This window comes from Phaethon lepturus, unplaced genomic scaffold (genome assembly GCF_000687285.1).
Source record: "Phaethon lepturus isolate BGI_N335 unplaced genomic scaffold, ASM68728v1 Scaffold55370, whole genome shotgun sequence".
Classification (NCBI taxonomy): Eukaryota; Metazoa; Chordata; class Aves; order Phaethontiformes; family Phaethontidae; genus Phaethon; species Phaethon lepturus.
Window position 1 is genome coordinate 6,424 of NW_010513678.1, and position 20,373 is coordinate 26,796.

Here is a 20,373-nt window from a genome sequence, read left to right on the forward strand (position 1 = left end):
TCAACTGAGGTGTTTTTTTTTTTTTAATTTATTTTGTGGCTTTAGAAGACTCCTACACGGGTTTCTAAATCGTCTGTATTTTTAAATGTTTTCTGTAAATTCTGAAAGGAAAGGAAAGAAATCTGAGTGTGAATCAAGCTGTTGCTACTTATTTTGCTAACCAGTACTGTCTCATCTCTTTGTGCTTTCTCTTCACATCTGTACCTACCTTCAACTTAGGGTAGAAGATCTTTGAGGCAGGAGTTGTTACCCAGTGCTGTGCTGATTAATCATCTGGCGTAATGGAGTCTTTGTGTGAATATGGCTCCTTGTCCCTGTCAAAATCCAAATAGTAAAATATTTTAAGGTAAAAACATCATGAGGATGTTACAAGAATTTTTGTAGAGTATTATCAACCTGTGAAAATGCTGGGGGCGGAATTATGCTTTAGGTCAATGTATTATTTATCTGAAAAATTTTAGTGCCTGTGTAATGTATCATTAACTCTACTAAAAAAAATTAATTAGGCATGTAGCTTATTAACATCCCAGATATATTGAAGCAACTTTTGTAAAAGATATGTATAGTTTCTCTTTGAGAATGAATGAAAAATTGAAAACCCAATAGAATGGTTTATGCGGTGAAATTATGTGTTTTCTTACCTAGCACTTTTAATTGATTTAAACTTCAACATTAAGCCTGCATTTAAAGATTTATTCTGCTTGTTTATTTCTAGCACTTTTCTAGAAACAATCAAAATTGAATGCTTTGTGAGCTCTGTGCCCACATGCTGCATTTTTTTAATGTTGAAGCAACACTTACCTGGAGGGTATGCATTTATTTAAAAAACCCCACAAAAACAGACAAAAAAAAGGGGGGGGGTGGTGTGGGACACAAGTTCTTCTGCATATCACTGAGCTAATGCAGCATGAGTTGGATCTGTTGTTATTGCTGTTGGAAGGATAATGGAATATATGTTACCTCTGTGAACATAGTCAAGCTGTAACATTTTCTTCCATCTTTAACCTTCTCTCAGAGAAGAGAGGCAACACCTCAAATTCCTTTTACGTATTTTGTACGTGGATTGTACAGTTTCAGAAATCCATTTTGGAGCCTTTCATAAGCAGTAGTAATTAAGTTTCTCAAGGAAATTTTTTGCTGGATTATTAATTTTTGCACCTTGTTTTACACAATATGAATTACTACTAGTTTGATATCAAATTGTGGTCTTTTGTCTCTCTGAATGTGTTTACACCAGCGCCTGATATATTCAGGAAGACTTAAGAGTTTCCTAGAATACGTGTTTGGTAAATCACACTAAGATATTGGATTCATTATATTAACTTTTAGGTAGCCTAAACTGTCTTGCTAGGGCACTTTTTTCTTCAGATCAGTTTAAACTGGGGAAGCAAAGCAAGAGCTGTAACTCAGCCTTATTATAATTCTTACAGTTCACAACTGAATACGAGCCCCTGTTTTGTCCAGGATTTACAGTATGACTGGGTATCTAAATCACTCAATTTCAAATCAAATCTAGCATAAATTTTCAGCTTTACTTGTGAGTTTCATGACTTTTTTCCCTCAAAATAAGCACTGCAGGTTTGATTTATATGTACAGTGTTAGCATTTGAGGACTCTTCTGACTGCAGATGCCAAGACTGTATTATGAGAAACAGGACGGCAGAAAATATAGGATTAAGAAGTGAGTGGTTATGTTTCTAACTAGTTGAACTCTAGCTCAATTCTTTAACTCACCTCTCTAGTAAAAGAAGGAAAGGGAAGAAGGAGAGAAAAATAATGTAAAGGCAATGCTTTCAAGTTTTGCAACTGTCTGAATTGGTATACATTTGTAAGTAGGAATAATTTTATTATTAAATAGATGATTTTTCTCTCCAATATAGAGTGATATAGTTATGTGTAGTCTGTATCTTACTCAGATTTTTATTTTTTTAATGTAAAATGTGTCTGCAAATGTGCCTAATGACCCTGAGCATATCATGTTGTAGAGTTGGCTTCCTGTCCCTGTGCTGGGCAACAACAGGACTGCCGCCTGCCAAAAGGATCTAGGGCAATTTTGGTAGAAACCTCGGCAGCTCGGTGACTGCCAGCTCCTGCGTGTTGAGGACAGACACCGGGGTGTCAGTTAGGGAACATGGTGCTGGAGCACAGAAGCGCCAAAAAAAACCATGAGGAAAATGCAGTCAGGGAGAGCCTGTGTCTGGGTCCTTGCACAGCTTTACCATGACAGAGAAACTTGTCATTTTAATCAAAACAAAGTTGGTTTAAAACTGGCAAAACAAAGCTTAACTAACTTTTCAGAGACTAATGTTTAGGTTTATCGTGGTATATGTATTGTATATTTATTTTTTTTTCCACAGAAACCTGCTAATATTTTAGTTATGGGTGAAGGTCCTGAGCGAGGAAGAGTAAAAATTGGTATGTTTATATCTTTGATAAGTCCCAGTGTAGCATTTAAGTTAGAATGTTCTGAAGGTGCAGTTGTACCACCTAAAGTAGTCACTGTAATACTAGTATGTGCCTGGGCATATAATGCTGTTTTCTGAGTGACTGGCTTCTTGATATTAGCCCCATGCACCAGTTCTGATGATGAAATGCTGTAGCCTCATCAATAAAACATGGAAAATGTCGTTATATTTTGTTTAAGCGGGTGATTGTGTGGGGTGGGGGATTTTGGTATGGGGATAAAGATGACAGCTAGCTAGGGGGAAAGGAGGAGAAAGAAATGGGATTTTAAAATTTCCTCCATTTACCCCTGTAATGCCTTGACATTGTCTTGCCGCTGCTTATAAAATCTAAATAGGGAACTACTCGTTACTACAAACCTTAAATTTTATAATGGAATCAAAGGTGGCATTTTGCCTACAAAATGTACTTGAAAGGGTAGACAGGACCCTTGGAGATAAAAACAAGGGATCTTAAAAGTCCAGAAAACAGAGTAATCTAAGCAAAATTCTTAGTGAGAACTACTGCTAAACGCTCAAACTGCGGTGTACCAGGGTAGGAAGGACCCAACAATTTTCCCCTTATTGTAACATTTTCTGGTGGGAGTTACTGTTCACAGTGAGAGGATAATCTCTAGAACTTCAATTGTTTTAAATTAAAGTAAATAAATAAATAAAAATTAATTGTAGTCTAACAGTAAGAAGCTATACCAGGCTGTGCATTAGCGTGGCAGCGCTTTGATAGCAGACTGCTAATGCACAGCCTACTTATATTTGCTATGGTAATGCAGCCCCGTTTGGAAGGGTTTTTTTAAAGCTAGTTCATCTTTTTTCACTTCCCTCTGGCTTTCTTTTATGAGATTATTCTTCTGCATTGTTGCTCTGTACTCGTACTGTTTTCTTTATCTGAACTATATTGTTAATCACCAGTATAATGATTCAGGGTAGGATTTTCTTGGAGTGCTGCTCTAGTCCTTCCCTCGCCCTTTGAAATCCAAGGAGCAGGTGGGCCAGGACTGAACACTTCTGCAGATCCTATCCTGAAAGTTTTTAATGCCCTTCCGAGGTTTAAGGTTGACAGTAGAAATTGAGGTCGTCTCTGTACAAAACAGGTACAGCATGGACAGCAGAAGGGAAAATTTCTTCCTATTACCTTACTCTTCACGGAGCGGTTGCTTCCAAAATTGAGAATGTAGGTCATCCTCTGGGCACGTTCACTTTCAACCATGGTGGTGACATTTGCTGTACACAATTACTTGCTAGTAATTACACATAGACCACCCATTTATTTCTTAATTTATAGTTTTGAATTAATTTGGGAACAATTTAGAACGCAACTAAATTCAGTCAGACTCTCTTAACGGACAGGTGAAAGATTCTGTATCGGACCACCAGTCCTCTGAGCCATCCATTCCCAGTGGGGGAAGAGGGAGGGGGACCCTAGGTTTTCAAGCGTGTTATCAAAATGTAGATTTTTTTTTTTTTTTCTTACTTTCTTAAGATATTACCACATCAGGAAAAGAATGCAGAAGTTATACCCATACCAAGGGCTTCCATTTTTCCAGTGTAACTAATTTTTCTAAAAAATACATAAATGATTTAACTTAAAATAAATTTTATAGGCTTTTTGTGTCATTTTGAGTCATAAATTCACTTTCTGCCACAATTCCTTACTTTTCATAGTTACTAGTGACTTGACCAGATCTTGAGTAATCAATATTTTAATGTAGAAAACTGTTTCTGTTTTTAAATGCATTAAAACAATCATAAATAGGAATGCATATGAAATAAAATATTAAGGATTGTGTAGTCAAGTTAGAGACCCATATTTACACTGGAGTTTTCCCTCAACCAGTGAGTTATAGCACTACGTCCTTTTCCCTCAGAATTTCATCTCATTTTAGTCGAGTCTTTCTCAGGATGTCTGTATCCCTGCACCACAGAGTCCCTCTGTCTTGGGATTTGGGGAGTGGTGGGTTGGGAAAGCAGTTTGGTGGGAGAAGGTGCATATTTTAGTCTCTGCCCATTTTTTTCTGTATCACTTATATTTGGTAGTTCAGGCAGCTTTCTAGGCAGTTGTATACTACCAATTCTAAAAAGTGGTTTTTAATGATATAATGCCCCCAAACAGAATTCTAAAATTATAGCCTAAATGGTGTTTAGTACTGGTATCTTGATACTGGAAGTACATCCTGACAGAAAATTAGCAGGGAGGCAGGTGCTGTGGGCTTAGTTGCTGGTTTTGTGTGAAGGAAATCTTGCTACAGCTAACGTCATGAGGAGGGAGCTTTTGTGATGTGCACGTATGTATTATAAATCATTCTAACCTTTGCAGACCTGCATTTTGCTCACATTTAAAATGCTGCTTCTTGAAAGACCATTCTGTAATAATAGAATATTTTACCGGAGAATATCAGGTAAAATGAATCAGGATTTACCAGTGTCCTGAGAAGTGAGTTGATGCGCTTTTTCAGAACAGTGGTTAATTCTTTGTTCTAAATGGCTCATGTTAGTAATGATTTATAATGATATACTTTGTAGGTGATGACATCCAGTAACTTCTACAAAAGCTTTAAGAAAATCTGCTCACAGAATTCATATCTGCTACAGTCTGTGTTTGCGTTTTGTTTAGCAGTGACGGTAGCGCTAACAAGTAAACTCAATCAGCTTGTTTAAAAAAAAACAAAACAAAACAAAACTGGTAGTTTTCCTCAAATTTTAAAGCATCTCTTTTTGAATTTTGCAGCTGACATGGGCTTTGCCCGATTATTTAATTCACCTCTGAAGCCTTTAGCAGACTTGGATCCAGTAGTTGTAACGTTCTGGTATCGAGCTCCAGAGTTGCTTCTTGGAGCAAGGCATTATACCAAAGCTATTGGTAAGTAAATTGTACAAAAACTTACTATGTTGTTCTTTATGTAAAGCGTACCCAAGTATTGATGCATTGATTAAATAGTACAAAGGACAGTAGCTGAGTTAAAGGTACGTTATCAATTTCGTGAAGAAATATTACTCTTTGACAAATTATTTAGTTTACTGTGGTCTCTGGCTAGGTGTAGGAATGAAATACTTCTGGGTTTAGGCTCCAAATGCCCTGTGATGCAATATGTTTGTATGGCTTTCATACAAGAGTTAGAGGCAATACGAAATATGGATGCGTTTTTGAACTATTAGTAGAATCCATATTATGATGATGCACAGTGCATTAATTTTATTGCAGAGGTTTTTACCTGGTGTAATAAATACATGAAATAAGGAACGTACAGAATGGAGAATATGTTGGCTGCACTGAAACTATAAGAGTAAGCTCTGCATTTTAGCCCCTCTCTAGGTCTTTTTCAAAGCACAAGTGCTTGAGGTAATGAGATGTGGTCAAAGTCATGCAATGGGCTAGACTGTGGTGCTGCATCAAGGCATATCCAGAAAAAAACAAACCTTACAGAATGCAGGCGCGGTGAGGATGGCATTAGTTACACCAGCTTAATGCCGCATCCTCTTCACCACTTATTTCATACTTACCGGTCTGAGTTTGAACAGCTTTGGCATGGCACGGTTGACTTCGCTCTGCCAGTCTCTGCCCTTGCCATTCCAGGGGTAAGGGATCGCCGACGGCAGGAGCCGTTGGTGGGTGCTGTGGCTGTTGAGGAATAGCTCGGTAGCGGGCTGGAGGGAAGTTCTCCTTTAGTGGATGCGAACAGCTTTGCTGGGGAAGGGAGGTAGACTGTAGGGAAGAGGCCTGGGAAGTTTTTCTCTTGCTGTCTGGATTAAAACAGACGTTAAAGCCTGGCAACCATTTTTGGGGAAATAACTTCCCCTGCAACGCTCCACTTACTTTGCACAAACATGGAAGTTGGGTGTCAGCATATATGTTGTTGTTTCCATAACCTGAAATTCTTTCCTTAGACCTTAGCCATTATTTTTTTCACGATTGCGTCAGTGTTTTTGTCAGAAATGGTAATGTTTATGCCTTAAATGTGTTTTCATTTACTTTTTTGTTAATACTAGATTTCTTTTATAGATTAAATACAGGTCTTTATATGTTCCTTTAAATGGCTTTTTTGTTGTATTTGCATGTTTCTTCACTTTACTGGCATTGTCTTCTGCTTGTAGTATATGACTGTCCATGCAGTTCCATAGCTTTTAGTACGTAATTTTTTTCAGCATAGATAAAACTGACTGTATAAAAACACTAAGTAATGGGGTTATGCGCTCTGCATCATTTGCTTTTGTCCTTGTTCATGACCTTTTCTTGTTCATTCAAGGTGCAGTTGTAGCATTACTTTGTCAGTTAAAAATTGGATTTGTACATACTAGAAAAAAATTGAGAAAACAACTGGGAAAATTCAGGCTGTCTGATTTTGCAGATTGGGACACAACAGTTAAAACAGAAAGGCTTGGTTTTGTTTTTTTTTAAAGAACCTTATAAAAAAAGGGGTGAGGTACATGAGCATGGAGCGATTTTTCTTGTTACTCTCTTTCCGCAAGGTTTTATACATAGCATTTATTTATATATAGCATTTGGCTTATTCCAGTATCACTGCTTTTTAACTTGTATTTTTGGGGCCATTTAATACTTATTAAACCCAGTGGCTGATCAGAGAGAGCACATTTCTTGGCGGGGGCAGTAAGGCAGTGAATGGGTAAGATATCGGTTGGCTTTTCTTCATTTGTATTTTATGCATGAACGTTACCCAAATAGTTTGTTTTTGTATTTTTTCTTAATCAGATTATTTTGTACAGCAATAAATGGTAACCACACTGTAAAAAAACCCACCAAAAATTGTATGTTACTCTCTCAGCCCCTGTGTAGTTACTGAATTATATACCTCTGTGGATGAAAGGGAAAGTTGAGGAAGTGTTGCACTGCTGTAATAGAAACTTGAAATTTTCAGTGCAGGGACCTTATCGCTGATAAGCTAAAAACTAACACTGTACCTCACCAAGATGCTTTTGGAAAGATTAATTTGTTTTTTTTTAATTTCTGTTCTCCTTTTTTAAAGATATTTGGGCCATAGGGTGTATATTTGCAGAGCTGCTAACATCAGAGCCAATATTCCATTGTCGACAAGAAGATATCAAAACTAGTAATCCTTATCACCATGACCAGCTGGACAGAATATTCAATGTAATGGGATTTCCTGCAGGTACATACTGTATTTTTTGTTATCACTACTGTTCAAAGTTATCTGTATTACTTTCTTTGCATATGAAGGTGGCAGCTGATCAAAGCAACAAACCTGTTCAAACACAATCTTTATTTCACGAGTTATAAATCTAGAATCTAGTGGTCATATTAGATATTTTTGCTGTTACTAAAGATAAGATTTTCTTTGTTTATGCATGTACCAATGTTTTATAATTTTAAAAGATCATGTTTAATAGTGGACGATTAAAAATCAGACGGAATATTTCTGCGTTTCTTCAGTACTGATTATAGAATTGGAAAGTGACTGATGATTGTATGAAACCAAGCAAAAATCTATACATTTAATGAATATTATGCAGATGTTTAACTCATGCTAAATTAAACATAGTGTTTGGAATTAAGGGAGGGCATTTAATTTTTTTTCCTTGGCAGAAAGCTTGTGGTATGGAGAAAATTTCTTTATTCCAAACCAGATCAAATAACTGGTTGCATGAACCAAAAGAAATTACGATGTGGATATCACTTATTGCATTTTCCCCATAGTGTTGGTCATATCTTGTTTTTTCTACAGGCTGTCTTGCATCTTTTCAGTTAATGCTTCCTCTTCTAGTGTTCCCATGATCGTAGATGTCAGAATAACAGGGGGCCTTATTTTTACTTTTGGGTCATCTTTCTCCTCACTGCTTGTGTTCCCTGCTGTTGTCCATTCACTATTAATCTTGTTCTTTGCTGTTCTGGTGGACTTTCTTCTTCCTATCACATGAATTTTGTGGTCTTTATGTTTGGGTGGTTCCAGAATTTTGTACTAAATTCACTCTTGTTTTTCTTTTTGACTTTTTTGCCTTGTATGTACTTCACTACTTCTATACTGCTGTATGAGACTCCTGGCAGTGTTGCCTTTGCATATTGAGTACTTTTATTTTCTTGAAAATCCCTCCCTTCATTTTACTCCTTTAAGCAGTACTGTCCTTCTCTACTTTTAGCCTAGAATTTTATCCTTTTCTTACACTTTTCTTACTTCATTTGGGTTTTACGTTGCCTTTGTGTAACTTGGATAACTAGATGATACTCTCATTATTGTGCTCTGATTGGTTTAAATAATCCTTTCTGATGGTCTGCATTTGATTTTTTTTTTTTAAGGTCTTTGGTTCTTACCAAGAAATACTATTTTTATTTAATTGCAGCAAATTTTTTGCTTTTTAATTGACACTTGCCATATTTGAAAGAGTTTCACATGTCTTGGGGATAGGAAAAGAGGAGAATCTCTTATTTAAATAATTAATCTCTGATTTATTTATTCACTTAATATTTTTAAGTGCCTAGTGTTCTGCAATTGTGATAAGATTTAGTAAAGATTAGACTTGAATCAAACTATTTGCCCACAAGAGCCCCTTCAGCAGTTACAGAGTGTAATACATTTGAGGCTAGATGCTGGTAGTGAGTTTATTTGTTTTATTTTTAAATTCATTTCAGGCTTTGTCTAAACAGAGAAGTTGAGGTGAAATATTCTTTAGTTTGAGTGTGCAAATGTTACTTTTCCTTAACCTGTTGCTGGCTAACAGTATTTCTTTTAGGTTGGGACAGCAGCAATTTATACAGTACTCCTGGGCTTTTGCCTGTGAGTAAGACAGTGCTGTCAGAATGGAAAACCCCTTAGAAGGAGACAGCGTTTGCGGGAGTCTTCTGTACTCCTGTCCCGAGATCATGACTGTGCCTCAATAAATTGAATAGTAGTCCTGAATGGTGCAACCACAACGACTGACATGTTTTTTTCTTCTGTTTTGTCTTTTGGGCATATGGTGATCTTCACTGTAGCTGGCAGCCGCTTTTTAAAGTTCTTGAGTTAACCAGCAAACAACTGGAACCCCTTAGGTGTTGGTAAGATTTATCGTGAAGAGGTGATGAAAGAATGTGAGCCAGGGAGTGCAAAGAAATAAGTAACTGCAAGGTTAGAGAAGCAGACTAAAAAAAAAAAAAATCAGGATTACAGAGATACTTGGAAAGCCTTTGTTTAACTTGGAGAAAAAGTAAATATTAATAAATATTGATTTTGCAGATAAAGATTGGGAAGACATAAAAAAGATGCCAGAACATTCAACTTTAATGAAAGATTTCCGGAGAAACACGTAAGTCTGCTTTGAGTTGAGTCTTCTTAAAGCGTATTTTACTTCTCCCTCCTACACTAAATTTCTTGTAGCTCAGGTTGTTTTCTATGTAGTTGTCAAACAAGGTTATGAGTTAGATTGGGGAAAAAAAGAAAAACAAAGTTGTTTCATAATGGTGAATTTGGCCTGTTGAGGTGGTGTGAATCAGAAGAGTAGCCAAGGACAGACTGTAAGTGGTAAGGTGGCAGGTGTGAAACTGGTGAGGCCAGTAAGATGCTGCACAGCTCTGAAAATTGCAAAGCCCAGTTTGTCACAGCTATTTCCAAAGCTGTGGTACTGGACATGATTTTTCTGTAATAGCTGCACAGAAAGGATCTAGTCACCTTCTACCGTTTCCAGCAAACAGCGGGTATAATTGCCAGGTTTGGTGTCTAGGGTAGCTTATGAAGGCTGAAGAAAAGAATACCTTTCAGTTTTGCTGTCATATAGCCAGGGTCTAATATCTGCACTTAGGGCCCTCCCCTGTTGCCTTGTTTCCATGCTGAGGGATTGAGGCTGCGCTGTTAAACATATTTCTTGCATCTGCCATGCTGTTGTAACCATTTAGAACCTTGTTTCTGAGCTCCTCTTCAAAAAAGTGAATTCATGAATGTTCTTGTACCAACTTGTACATTGCAGGAGAGTGTTAAGATGGGATTAGTATTTATCTCCATGTTTGCTGGTATTAGCAACATACAGAATGAAACTGTAGTAGTAAAATTGCTAAAAGGCATTTTAAATCCTTTTTAAGTGATAGTTTGCTGTCTGCATGTGTGTTAAAAGTGTGCTTTTTGTGTGGATGTGATGTGTTTTTACAAACATGTGACGGAAAGAGATGCAGTTCTGTAGTGTCTGAATGATTTTTAAGCAATCTCTGGTGTTTGTAGTTGTCGTTTTTCTCTGTTTAGTGGATTAGCAATGCAGACTAAACTGTTCTTAGTAACATGTTTTGTGGTTCTTAAGAAAGCTTTGCAGTATCGGTGATTTGCATATTAACAATGTCACTTTTTTTTTTTCCTTTTCTAGGTATACCAACTGCAGCCTTATCAAATATATGGAAAAACATAAAGTTAAACCCGATAGTAAGGCGTTCCACTTGGTAAGTTTCTGCATGCATTAAAAAAATCAACCCCCTTGTATAAGTTACAGTTGTTCAGAGTGAGAGTTGAGCTGGTGTCAAGTATGTTGTGACTAACTTTATTTTATAAATATTATCCCTTGCTTTATAAATAAAGTTAGGAATAACTGATACTCTGCAATCTGAGAATTGTAAAACCACTTTATCTTCTCACATTGATAAAATGATTCTGCGAGTCATTCACTGGATTAGGTTCTGTATCGAGTATGTCAGAAGTTTTCAGCCTTTGAGTCATGTTTAGTTTGTAATTATATTTGCAGTGTTGCTGCAACTCTTAGCCATTTTGCTGCTTTGCACACTTTTAATAGCCTGGGTTTTTTTAAATTCCTAAATGACTAATTTTTAACGTATTCGTTATTAAGCTTACATCTTGCAGACTTAAAAAAAAAAAAAATTGAGACTTGAACATGTAGTTTGGAAAATTTTAGTGTGTCTTCCTGGTGCACTAAGCCTTTGTAGCTTGCTTATGAAAACTTCCTAGTACCCTTAAAACAATGATTTTCTCTCCAGAATATATAACTTTCTTTTTTATGAAGACTCCGGTTAAAATTATACACTTGCTCAGTCCTGGAAGTGCCTGTGTTATGTTGTTTCAGAAATTACTATATTGGGCCTTTCCTTCCATGTTCTAAAGAACATTCAAGTCTCTAAAATAAACTTTTTATATGTATATATAGAGAGAGAAGAAAGAATTTAAGTATATCTAGTTTCTCTGAATGGACTTTCTCCTTATCTTGATGTTTCCAACTCAGTTTACATGTTTTCTGGCTAGAATTGTAAAGTGAATATATTATTGGGGGGAGCAGGAAGTGAGGGAAGAAAAGAGGACACTTTTTGACCTTAGAGATGAGAGGAATAAATTGGAGAAAAGGGAAGATGGTCAAGAGGCCTGGGTGTCCGAGGACCATGTGGCTTTTGTTCAAGTCATTGGAAGCTGTTGGTGAAATACTAGAGATGTTTACATAAGAAAGGAAGCTAGTCCTCTCTGACAGACAATTTGAATTTTTGATGGATTTTTGTATCCAAGCACAACTGGAAGCCGCTGAGTAGTCTGTATATTTGTATGTAATGCATAAAAAGTTTATGTTGACATGTGAAAAAACGAAGTGCTCATAATTAGTCCAGTTTTTACCATGAAGCTATTTATAACTGAGCTTCAGGAATGCATTTTTAGTATTTACTTAGATGTTCTTATGTTGTAATGTGACAATACATACTTTAAAAAGATATTTGACATAAAAAGTCGATCATACGTCATATTCCTATCAAAGCATAAATGATATTTTTGAAAATTATATTAAGTAATTCAAGAAGCAAAAAAAACAATGAGCATGAAGAAACTGTTGAATATGATATTTTGCATAGGATGGGGTTTGGATATAAAAACTCATCCTTGGACTCAAGTGCAGCAAATTGAGTGAATTTGCAGACATTTCTCATCAGCCACTCTAGGCAGGTGTTCCATAAAATTATGCAACTGCATGCATCAGTACTTACCTTTCTAACTTCATCTTTGAGAACAAACATGCTGCTTGTCACCTACAGATTTGACTTGTGACATATTTGGAGTCTAAAGCTCTCAAAGGTAAGCTTATGTAGCTGTACCGGAATCTGAAAACAGCTAATCATCACTAGTGGCAAGCAGCTGAGACATCTTGGTCAGTTTTGCCTATTAAAATCAGTTGCGTTAGATTTTCATATCATACCTAGGCAATCTGAGGTAAAAACATTTTCCATGCAAGAACCTGTATATGGTTGTCCATGTCCACAACATGGACAGTGACTTCATCTTCGAGTAATGTAAGTGCTTTTCCCCTCCCTTGATTCTTCAACTATTTCTCACCGCTCTCCAGTCTGCTAGCTTAACACCAAGCTCAGGGAAAAGTGTGGTCAGGCTTTGCTGTACACCTTGGTGGTCCCTAAAAAGACTTTCTCTGAATGAACCAGTTTCTCTTAGAAGCTGTGAGGGCTCTGGCCAAACAGATCTGAAATTTCTCATCTGTTCTCCCAGTCTTGCAAGTTTAGAAATTGTTTTCAACAATGTTTCACCAACAACAAAACTAGACACAATGAGAATAGCTTAAAACACTTGCTACACTATTTTCTCTTCTCCCTGCGGTATCACAACAGGGTGATAACTATTTGAATGTATTCAGCATTTTTGTTCAGTATGTTTATATTTGTACCAAAAAGCAGTGGTTACATTAAAATGCAAAATCAAGGAATGGTGCTTTTCCAGGATACTGCTAGCCCTCCATTCTTGGTCATATCTGTTAGTACCAAATGAGAACCAGGAGGTGGATTTGAGCATGGACTCTTGACTGAACATGCTGCTCAACTGCTACCTCTCCCACTTGTTCCAGTTTGGACCTCCACCCATGTTCCCCCCAACAAAACTGGTAGCGCGAGAGAGTGCTTCATGCAATTCGGATGTTGCCAGTGTCACACAAGCTAAAAAGCAGGATATTTAGTAGTGTAGACATGGCCATGTTCTTTTGTACCTCCCATAGATAGAGGTTGTGAGGGAAGTACTGTGAAGTTTATGGCTAATTAGCTCTAATAGGATCCTCTCTGTTTTCTGCTCACTGCTGTCTGTCAGAACAATTCACTGAAAATCAGTTCCTGTTTTAAAGCCTTAGTCTTTCCAAAATAACCTCTTAAAACTCCGTACAGAGGCTGTCAAAATTGGAAGGTGCCTCAGGTTTGCACTCAGGTGGAGGGCAGGCTGAACTGCAGATGAATGCCTTAGGCCCCTCCACCAGAGCCTGAACAAGTTCAGTGATACTCTTGGTACCGGTTCTTCCAGAGATACTCCAAGATCTTACTCTTCCACGAGCTGTCTCACAGCCCTTTTACTCTCTGCATCAGAACAGATAAGCTGTTTACATCTTCTATTGTAAAATATGCCAGAATTAATAATTCCAGGACTTGTAAATCAAGAGTTTGTTGTCATTGCCAAAAATGAAATGTTTTGATTTCCCAGCTTGAATTAACTAGATTTTTTCCTTCTTTACTGACATTCATGCACATGGTCCCTTTTCATATGCAGGACTGATACCTTAACATGAGACAACTTTGGCTCCTTCCTGCTTTTGCAGCTTACATTTTTTTTCCCACTTCCACTTTCCTGATTTTTTTTTTTTTCCCTACTTAATTGTTTATCCCCTAGAAGAAAACGGGCACACAGGTGCTGCTCCTGGTTGAGTGATGCTTCATCTTTCATTCGGATACAGTGATCCATATCAACTGCAGTGATATTGCTGATATATAGTTTACTGCATTTTTATTATGTCATTCAGCCACGTGATCTTTTAATTGAACAGTTTTTAAAATAGAAAATATTTGTAATAATAGGTGGAAGATTCAGTTCTGTGCTGGTACCTAACAACCATGCAAAACAGAGGAGTTTTGATCCCCTGTGTGATAATGGTTGTGCAATCATTAAACTTTTCTTGTGGTTTCTGTTTTCTGTTGCTGATTACAACCAAGTTTGTTCACATCTTGTCAGCATGTGATGGAGAGCTTTATAACGTAATTGCCAGAAATGGTGCCAGAATTTTGCAATGTTTTTTGATTGTGATGTTTTTCAACATGTTGGCAATTCTTTCTCATTTTTTGCCGTCCCCTTTTTTGGCTCCTGGGATTGCTTTTTGAGCTTTTGAGAGAAACAAGAATTGTTCTGTTCAAACTGATACTCTACAAAGACTACATGCAGGCTCAGAGAGCTGAAATAACTCACTGTGAGTCTGTGTTGATGATGTGAAAAACAAAACTGGATTGATGGTGGTAATACATATTTATTATGTTCTTAACTTGCCATTAAAACTGAAGGCTGAGGAGAGAAAAATGTACTTTCTAACTTTGGCTATCTGCAGCGCGGAGGTCTGCATCATGGCGTGTGTGTTCACTTAATAGCTGGTGAAAGGAGACAACCAGTTCAGACATAGATCATGACACTGGATCTTTATAAAAAGGTGAATTTAATCCCATGAAAATATGATTAGCAAATGTGAAATTAGTATTATTTTATATAATTTTATTATATCTGTGATTTAAAAAACAAAAGCAATAGGTTAAAAATGTAGCATCTTTTGAAGGTCATTGACTTTGACAATACATCAGGGTGTAGTTTTACTTTGGATGCTGTATTCCATGGTGAAACATGAAGACTCGCTGCTTTCCCTTTTCTGTGCAGTATCTGAAGCTCCTTCTGTCCATGGATATTGCTTGTCTAGCATAGCCATATTCCACAAAATAACTGCTGGGTGGATGGGGAGAAATACATACACATACAGCAGACCTTTTAAATAAAAAACACTTCCAGAATGCCTCACTGCTATTTCAGTGCTAGAGTTAAATAAAATTACTGTGGTCTGCTATTCATAAAATGGAAAAAAATCTTCAGACCTATGGAGACAGCATGATGTTTTCTAATTGAAAAATAAAAACAAAACAAACAAAAAAACTGCAGTGACAAAAACAGTGACAAATGTATATAAAGTCCAGCCAGCTTCTGAAATGTTTACATAGGTGCAATATGACAGTGAAGTGTAAAAACAGTACAAACAGTAAAAACAGTTGGGTTTGGGTTTTTTGGTGTTTTGTTTTTTTTTTTAGAATTACCTTTCAGTCCTTAATGTTGTGTTGAATTTAGACTGTTGCTGGTACTTGGAGTTACTTAAGATGAGTTTCTGGCTACGTATCCTAAGCATTTGTCATAGCATACCTCTCTAAGTAGCAATGTTTGTAACACTTTTTGTACAAATTTTTCACCTTACTTTGGTTAGGTTAGTTTTATTTTCTTAAATTTTCATCTGTGTGTATTACCTTAGGATTTTTATTCTGTTGCCTGTTACTGAAACATCTTGTATGCTGTGTTTTAAGTTACGCATTGAGCAAATACCTAGTGTGCTTCTTAGCCCTCTCTTAACACTTCCCAATGAGAGTAAGATGTGCTTTCTCAAAGAGTAAGGTTTTGCTGGATTTTTGGTTGAACAGAGTTCAACTATTTTGTAAAATACTATATTTTGCCTTGTTTTCTGCGTATTCCTGCTTTGTGATCATCTTCGTTGTCTTTAACCAACACAGGCATTTTGGAGAGATTGTTTTCATGTAGTTGGTACTTGATTCATCAGTTGTTACAAGGATAGAGGCTGAGGTCTTACACTGGTAGTGAAACAGCACCAGAGCTCAGACTTGATGCACTCATGGAGGAGGTGGCTTATTAGGCAGCTTGAGAGTATTTTGCAGCATGTCGTGCGAAAAATCAACTGAAATTCGGGATTTTGCACAACTGCTTTTTTGAGCAGCATGTAGCACACAGACGTGCCTGAGCGCCCATATTTGTCAGCATAAAGAAGCACATACTGGAGTGAGTGATAAAAGTTACCTGGCAAGGTGGGTTTTTTGAATGTGTTGGTTACCACTTCCTTTTACAGCGTAAAGATTTTCTGAGGAGTGACTTCATATAACATCTTTAAAGTACTGTGGATGACAATGGAGATGTACTAATATGACAATACTAAAATGTGAGCAATAATGGACATGGAATCACTTTTGCTTATTAATTGCTAAGAATTATTTGAATTTAAAACGATATGATGATGCTTCCTGTTAAAGTGCAGTATAATTGAAGAAACTAGGCTAAATATGTGCGTGTTACATCTTCTTGTGGGAACAAGCCATTAAAGCTGCTGGCATGTTGTGGAAACTCTTTGAGCGTTTTTATTACAACATTTGTGACTGGAACTAACTGAGCGTCCTGGGCTTTGCAAGTAAAAATAGGTGTTCTTCGATGGGAAATGGAGTTGCTATTTTAACAAGAGAGAAGAGTGGGATTAGGCCATTTATAGTTAAGGTTTTGAGTTCAGACACGTTTGTATCAGCTTGTCTTTCAGGATTAAGACAGTGAAGTTTCTGTAAACAGTTTTGGTAATGCAGAGTTTCTTAACTTTTATTTTGTGCAGCTTCAGAAATTGCTCACTATGGATCCAATAAAGAGAATTACCTCAGAACAGGCTATGCAGGATCCCTATTTCTTAGAAGATCCACTTCCCACATCCGAGTAAGTGGTCAGTTTATTAACCTATCAGTACATCCAGAGATGCTTCAGAAATCTGTGCTTGCTTTCTGCTATAAATATGTTTGTGAATATTGAGCTAAATACTTACTAGCAACCAAAGAAAGCTATAACCACTAAAATGGCTTTTGTGGTTTTTAAAATTAAGTAGCATTCTTATTAATCTCTTGCTTTATGGAACTTTGATCCTATTAGTCGCAGCACTAATCTTGTTATTCACTGACAGGTTGATTAGGCATGCTACAGATCTTTGTAGACAACTGCTAAGTGCCCACAGGTCCACTTCTCTGCTCCAGAATGCCAGATGACACTCTCTAATTAGTTTACATTTTTCTGTCGTAGCTTTTGTTGTAAATTCAGTGGGTGGGGGAAGTAAAATCTGTGTCCTGGTACTGTCATCCTTAGCAATTTAAATCCATTTTCTGTAGACACTCCCCTTTTTTGTTTGTGCAGGGAGATTTACAAAAGGAAGAAAATTTAGAGACAATTAATTTGTTAAAAATGAACCCACCCCCTACCCCCACCCCAAAGACTAGCCAGAAAGCGTCATTGCACATCTTCTTGGGAGAACTATTAGCACATTGTGTATATGATTCTCTACCATTATCTAGGGAAGAGTTTATAAAATGTGGTATGTATATTTATACGCAATTAATAAAAAATGACATTATTGCACTAAAATTTACTGAATTATTTATAACAGCTCCTGACCTGTCTCTGTGATTTAACATTGTCATGTGAATGATTTGCTTGTGCAGAAACTGCTTTTAGGAAAGTGTTTGGCTTTTTTCTCAACTTTAGGTTGACATTTTAATGTGAATACGGATTGAGTAATGGTAACAGGCGTACAGGGACTTACTAGAAATACATTCTACTGATTAAGGGCAGGTAAATATTAGTTTGCACTAGCAGTAGCAAATTCATGTGGACCATGAGATAAGAATTGACAGATTAAAATTCTAGTTATTTTTAAACTTTGTTCCAGGTGGTTTTATTAATAGTCAGTGGAGTTTCCAGGAGTATTTTTAGTTAGTCCTGAGATTGTGAATTATGATAATAGCTGCATTAAGATAGCTCTTTGTGCCCTTGCAGATATCTAACAGGTCATGTGCCTTTCCAGTCACCAGTTACCAGAAACTGTGAAAACTATTAGGAGTTTAAATGAGTGTATAAGAGGCAACTGAAGATTAAAAATACATGTGAATACTTTTACTAAATTTAGAACTTGATGAAAGTAAGACAGGGAAAACTTCTCCATTAGTTACAGGTATTGGGCTGTGGCTCACCAACTTGAAACTAGCATGGGTGAAGTATGAATCTTACAGGTCTAACCCTTCTGTTCTAATACAGTGATAAATAGACTTTTTTCGGGGGCAGTGTTTTTGCAGGTTGTCAAATCCCTTACCCAAAACGAGAATTTTTAACAGAAGAAGAACCAGATGATAAAGGAGACAAAGTAAGTACTGGAAGAACAGTATCATCATGCTTCACTGGCTTTCACACTATTTCCTGTTTTCATGTTATTTCATGTACTGCTTTTGAGTTGAAATTTTTCTTTGTGTTTAAACAATTGAGAAGAACCAGCAGCAGCAGCAGGGCAATAACCATACTAATGGAACTGGTCATCCAGGGAACCAAGACAACAGTCACACACAGGGACCCCCACTGAAAAAAGTGAGAGTTGTTCCTCCTACCACTACCTCAGGTGGACTTATTATGACCTCAGACTATCAGGTATTTGTTTTATTCATATATTGTGCATTTGGTTCTCACGTTTACAACAGTGTTTCTTTAAGCTGAAAAAGGAATTCTGTAAATGCCATTGTATTAACTGTATTTTTTTGGCATCTTTTACATGTTTTTTCAGATGCACTTAGTTGATGCTTTGCCTGTAAATTGATACACTGATGCTTTTTAAGTAAGCAGTTTCAAGGAAATGAGGATCAGAGATTATTACAATTAATGATTTATTACCTTCATATTAGGGAATGCTGATTGTGGACCAGGACCCTGTTGTGCCATGCTCTGTATCACCTAAAAGTACCATTTGTTATTTGAACAAGCCTGTAATGGTAGGAGGCAAAGGATATTGCAGTACACAACATAAGAATCTGAACAAGAGTTTTAATCAGGCAAATGGATGGGAAAGCAGTATTTTGGATGACAGACAGAAAGACTTGACATGATGCTGTCATAATCTATTTTGAAGACCAAGGGAGATTCCAGGCTGACTATAGCTGAGTATTACAGATCTGAAGAGACAGGTGAGGTGGTAGCAGTCAATGAGTGAGTAAGAAGAGGAGGAGTGTAGGAAAAAAGCTAGAGGAAAACTTAAATTGCGTTCTAGCCTTTCTGCATTTGAGCTTATAGTCAAACATTAGGAAATCAGAAGAATCTGGAGAAGAATAATATCAGAGAGTCATCCCAGGGAATGATACCGGAATTTGTGGGTTTGGATGAGATTACTCACAGAGATCGGGGAGGAGAGAGCTAAGGACAGAACCTGTAGTTAATGCAAGCTAAGAAATTACAAAAGAGGAGCAAGGAAGACTTTTCAAATTAAATGTATAAGAGTAGTTAGAGACGTGGCAGATTTTGGAAGCCTAGGGAATAGAAGATTTCAAGAGGAGGCATGCTGGTGAAAATGTTAGCCTGCAGGAACCAATAAATACTGCTTCACGTGGAGGGCATAATGTGGAAGGCCAATTCTAAGAGACTCTTGGATGGAAACAAAAGATGGGGAAGTCAGAAATTGCTGGCAGTGTTTTCAGTTAACTTAAAGATGAAAAAGGATAGTCTCTCCTTCCCTCCCTTCCCCAGTATCTGGAACCTGCTTATCTATGCTTATATTCTGTAGCAAAACTTAGGGAAAGTTAAAGAATGCTGTCAGTAAAACTGCTGCTGTCAACTTGCTTTTCACAGTTCGATAGTGTTTCTCCATGAACACCAATGGTTTTGAAATGTTTCAGAGTTTGTTCTTGAGAGTACCAGATGTCCTCAAAGGCTGCCTGGGGGCATTACCCTCATCCTTGTATAGATCTGTGTATTTCCAGCATTGTGCAAAACTTTAAAATACTGAAAAATGTGAACCAAGATCATTTTCAGGAGCATTACTGTGAGATCCTTCATAGAGGCCCCAAGTGCTTTTGCTCAATTTATCCCAGGACATCAATAGCGTATCAGTTTTCAAGTTGTTCTCTTTGAATGATAAAGATTTTTAGAGCTGTTTCGAACAGTGGTCAGCCTTAACTACCGTGCTGCAGTGTGGAGTGCCTCTAAGTATAAACATTGTCTTATTTTTTTTTAGTTGGGTGGTGCATCACAGAGCACTCATTTACAGGAAATTCATCCCATTCAATTTGGCAAGCTGCAAAGTTGATTGCTGTTTGTGCCTTGTAGCTGGGTCTTTCTACTACTTCTCTGTG

At 37.1% G+C, this 20,373-nt stretch overlaps 1 protein-coding gene across 1 annotated transcript; it reads left to right on the forward strand.

Annotated features, from left to right (window-relative positions):
* Window positions 1-2,357: 2,357 nt before the first annotated feature.
* CDK8 (cyclin-dependent kinase 8) lies at window positions 2,358-18,682 on the forward strand (the record flags this gene model as incomplete). The annotated part of the gene is made up of 8 exons (XM_010290593.1): window positions 2,358-2,415; window positions 5,188-5,319; window positions 7,442-7,585; window positions 9,644-9,713; window positions 10,758-10,830; window positions 16,836-16,933; window positions 18,326-18,404; window positions 18,524-18,682. Coding segments are annotated over 8 exons (813 nt in total), but the record flags the coding sequence as incomplete, so codon positions are not given.
* Window positions 18,683-20,373: the final 1,691 nt, after the last annotated feature.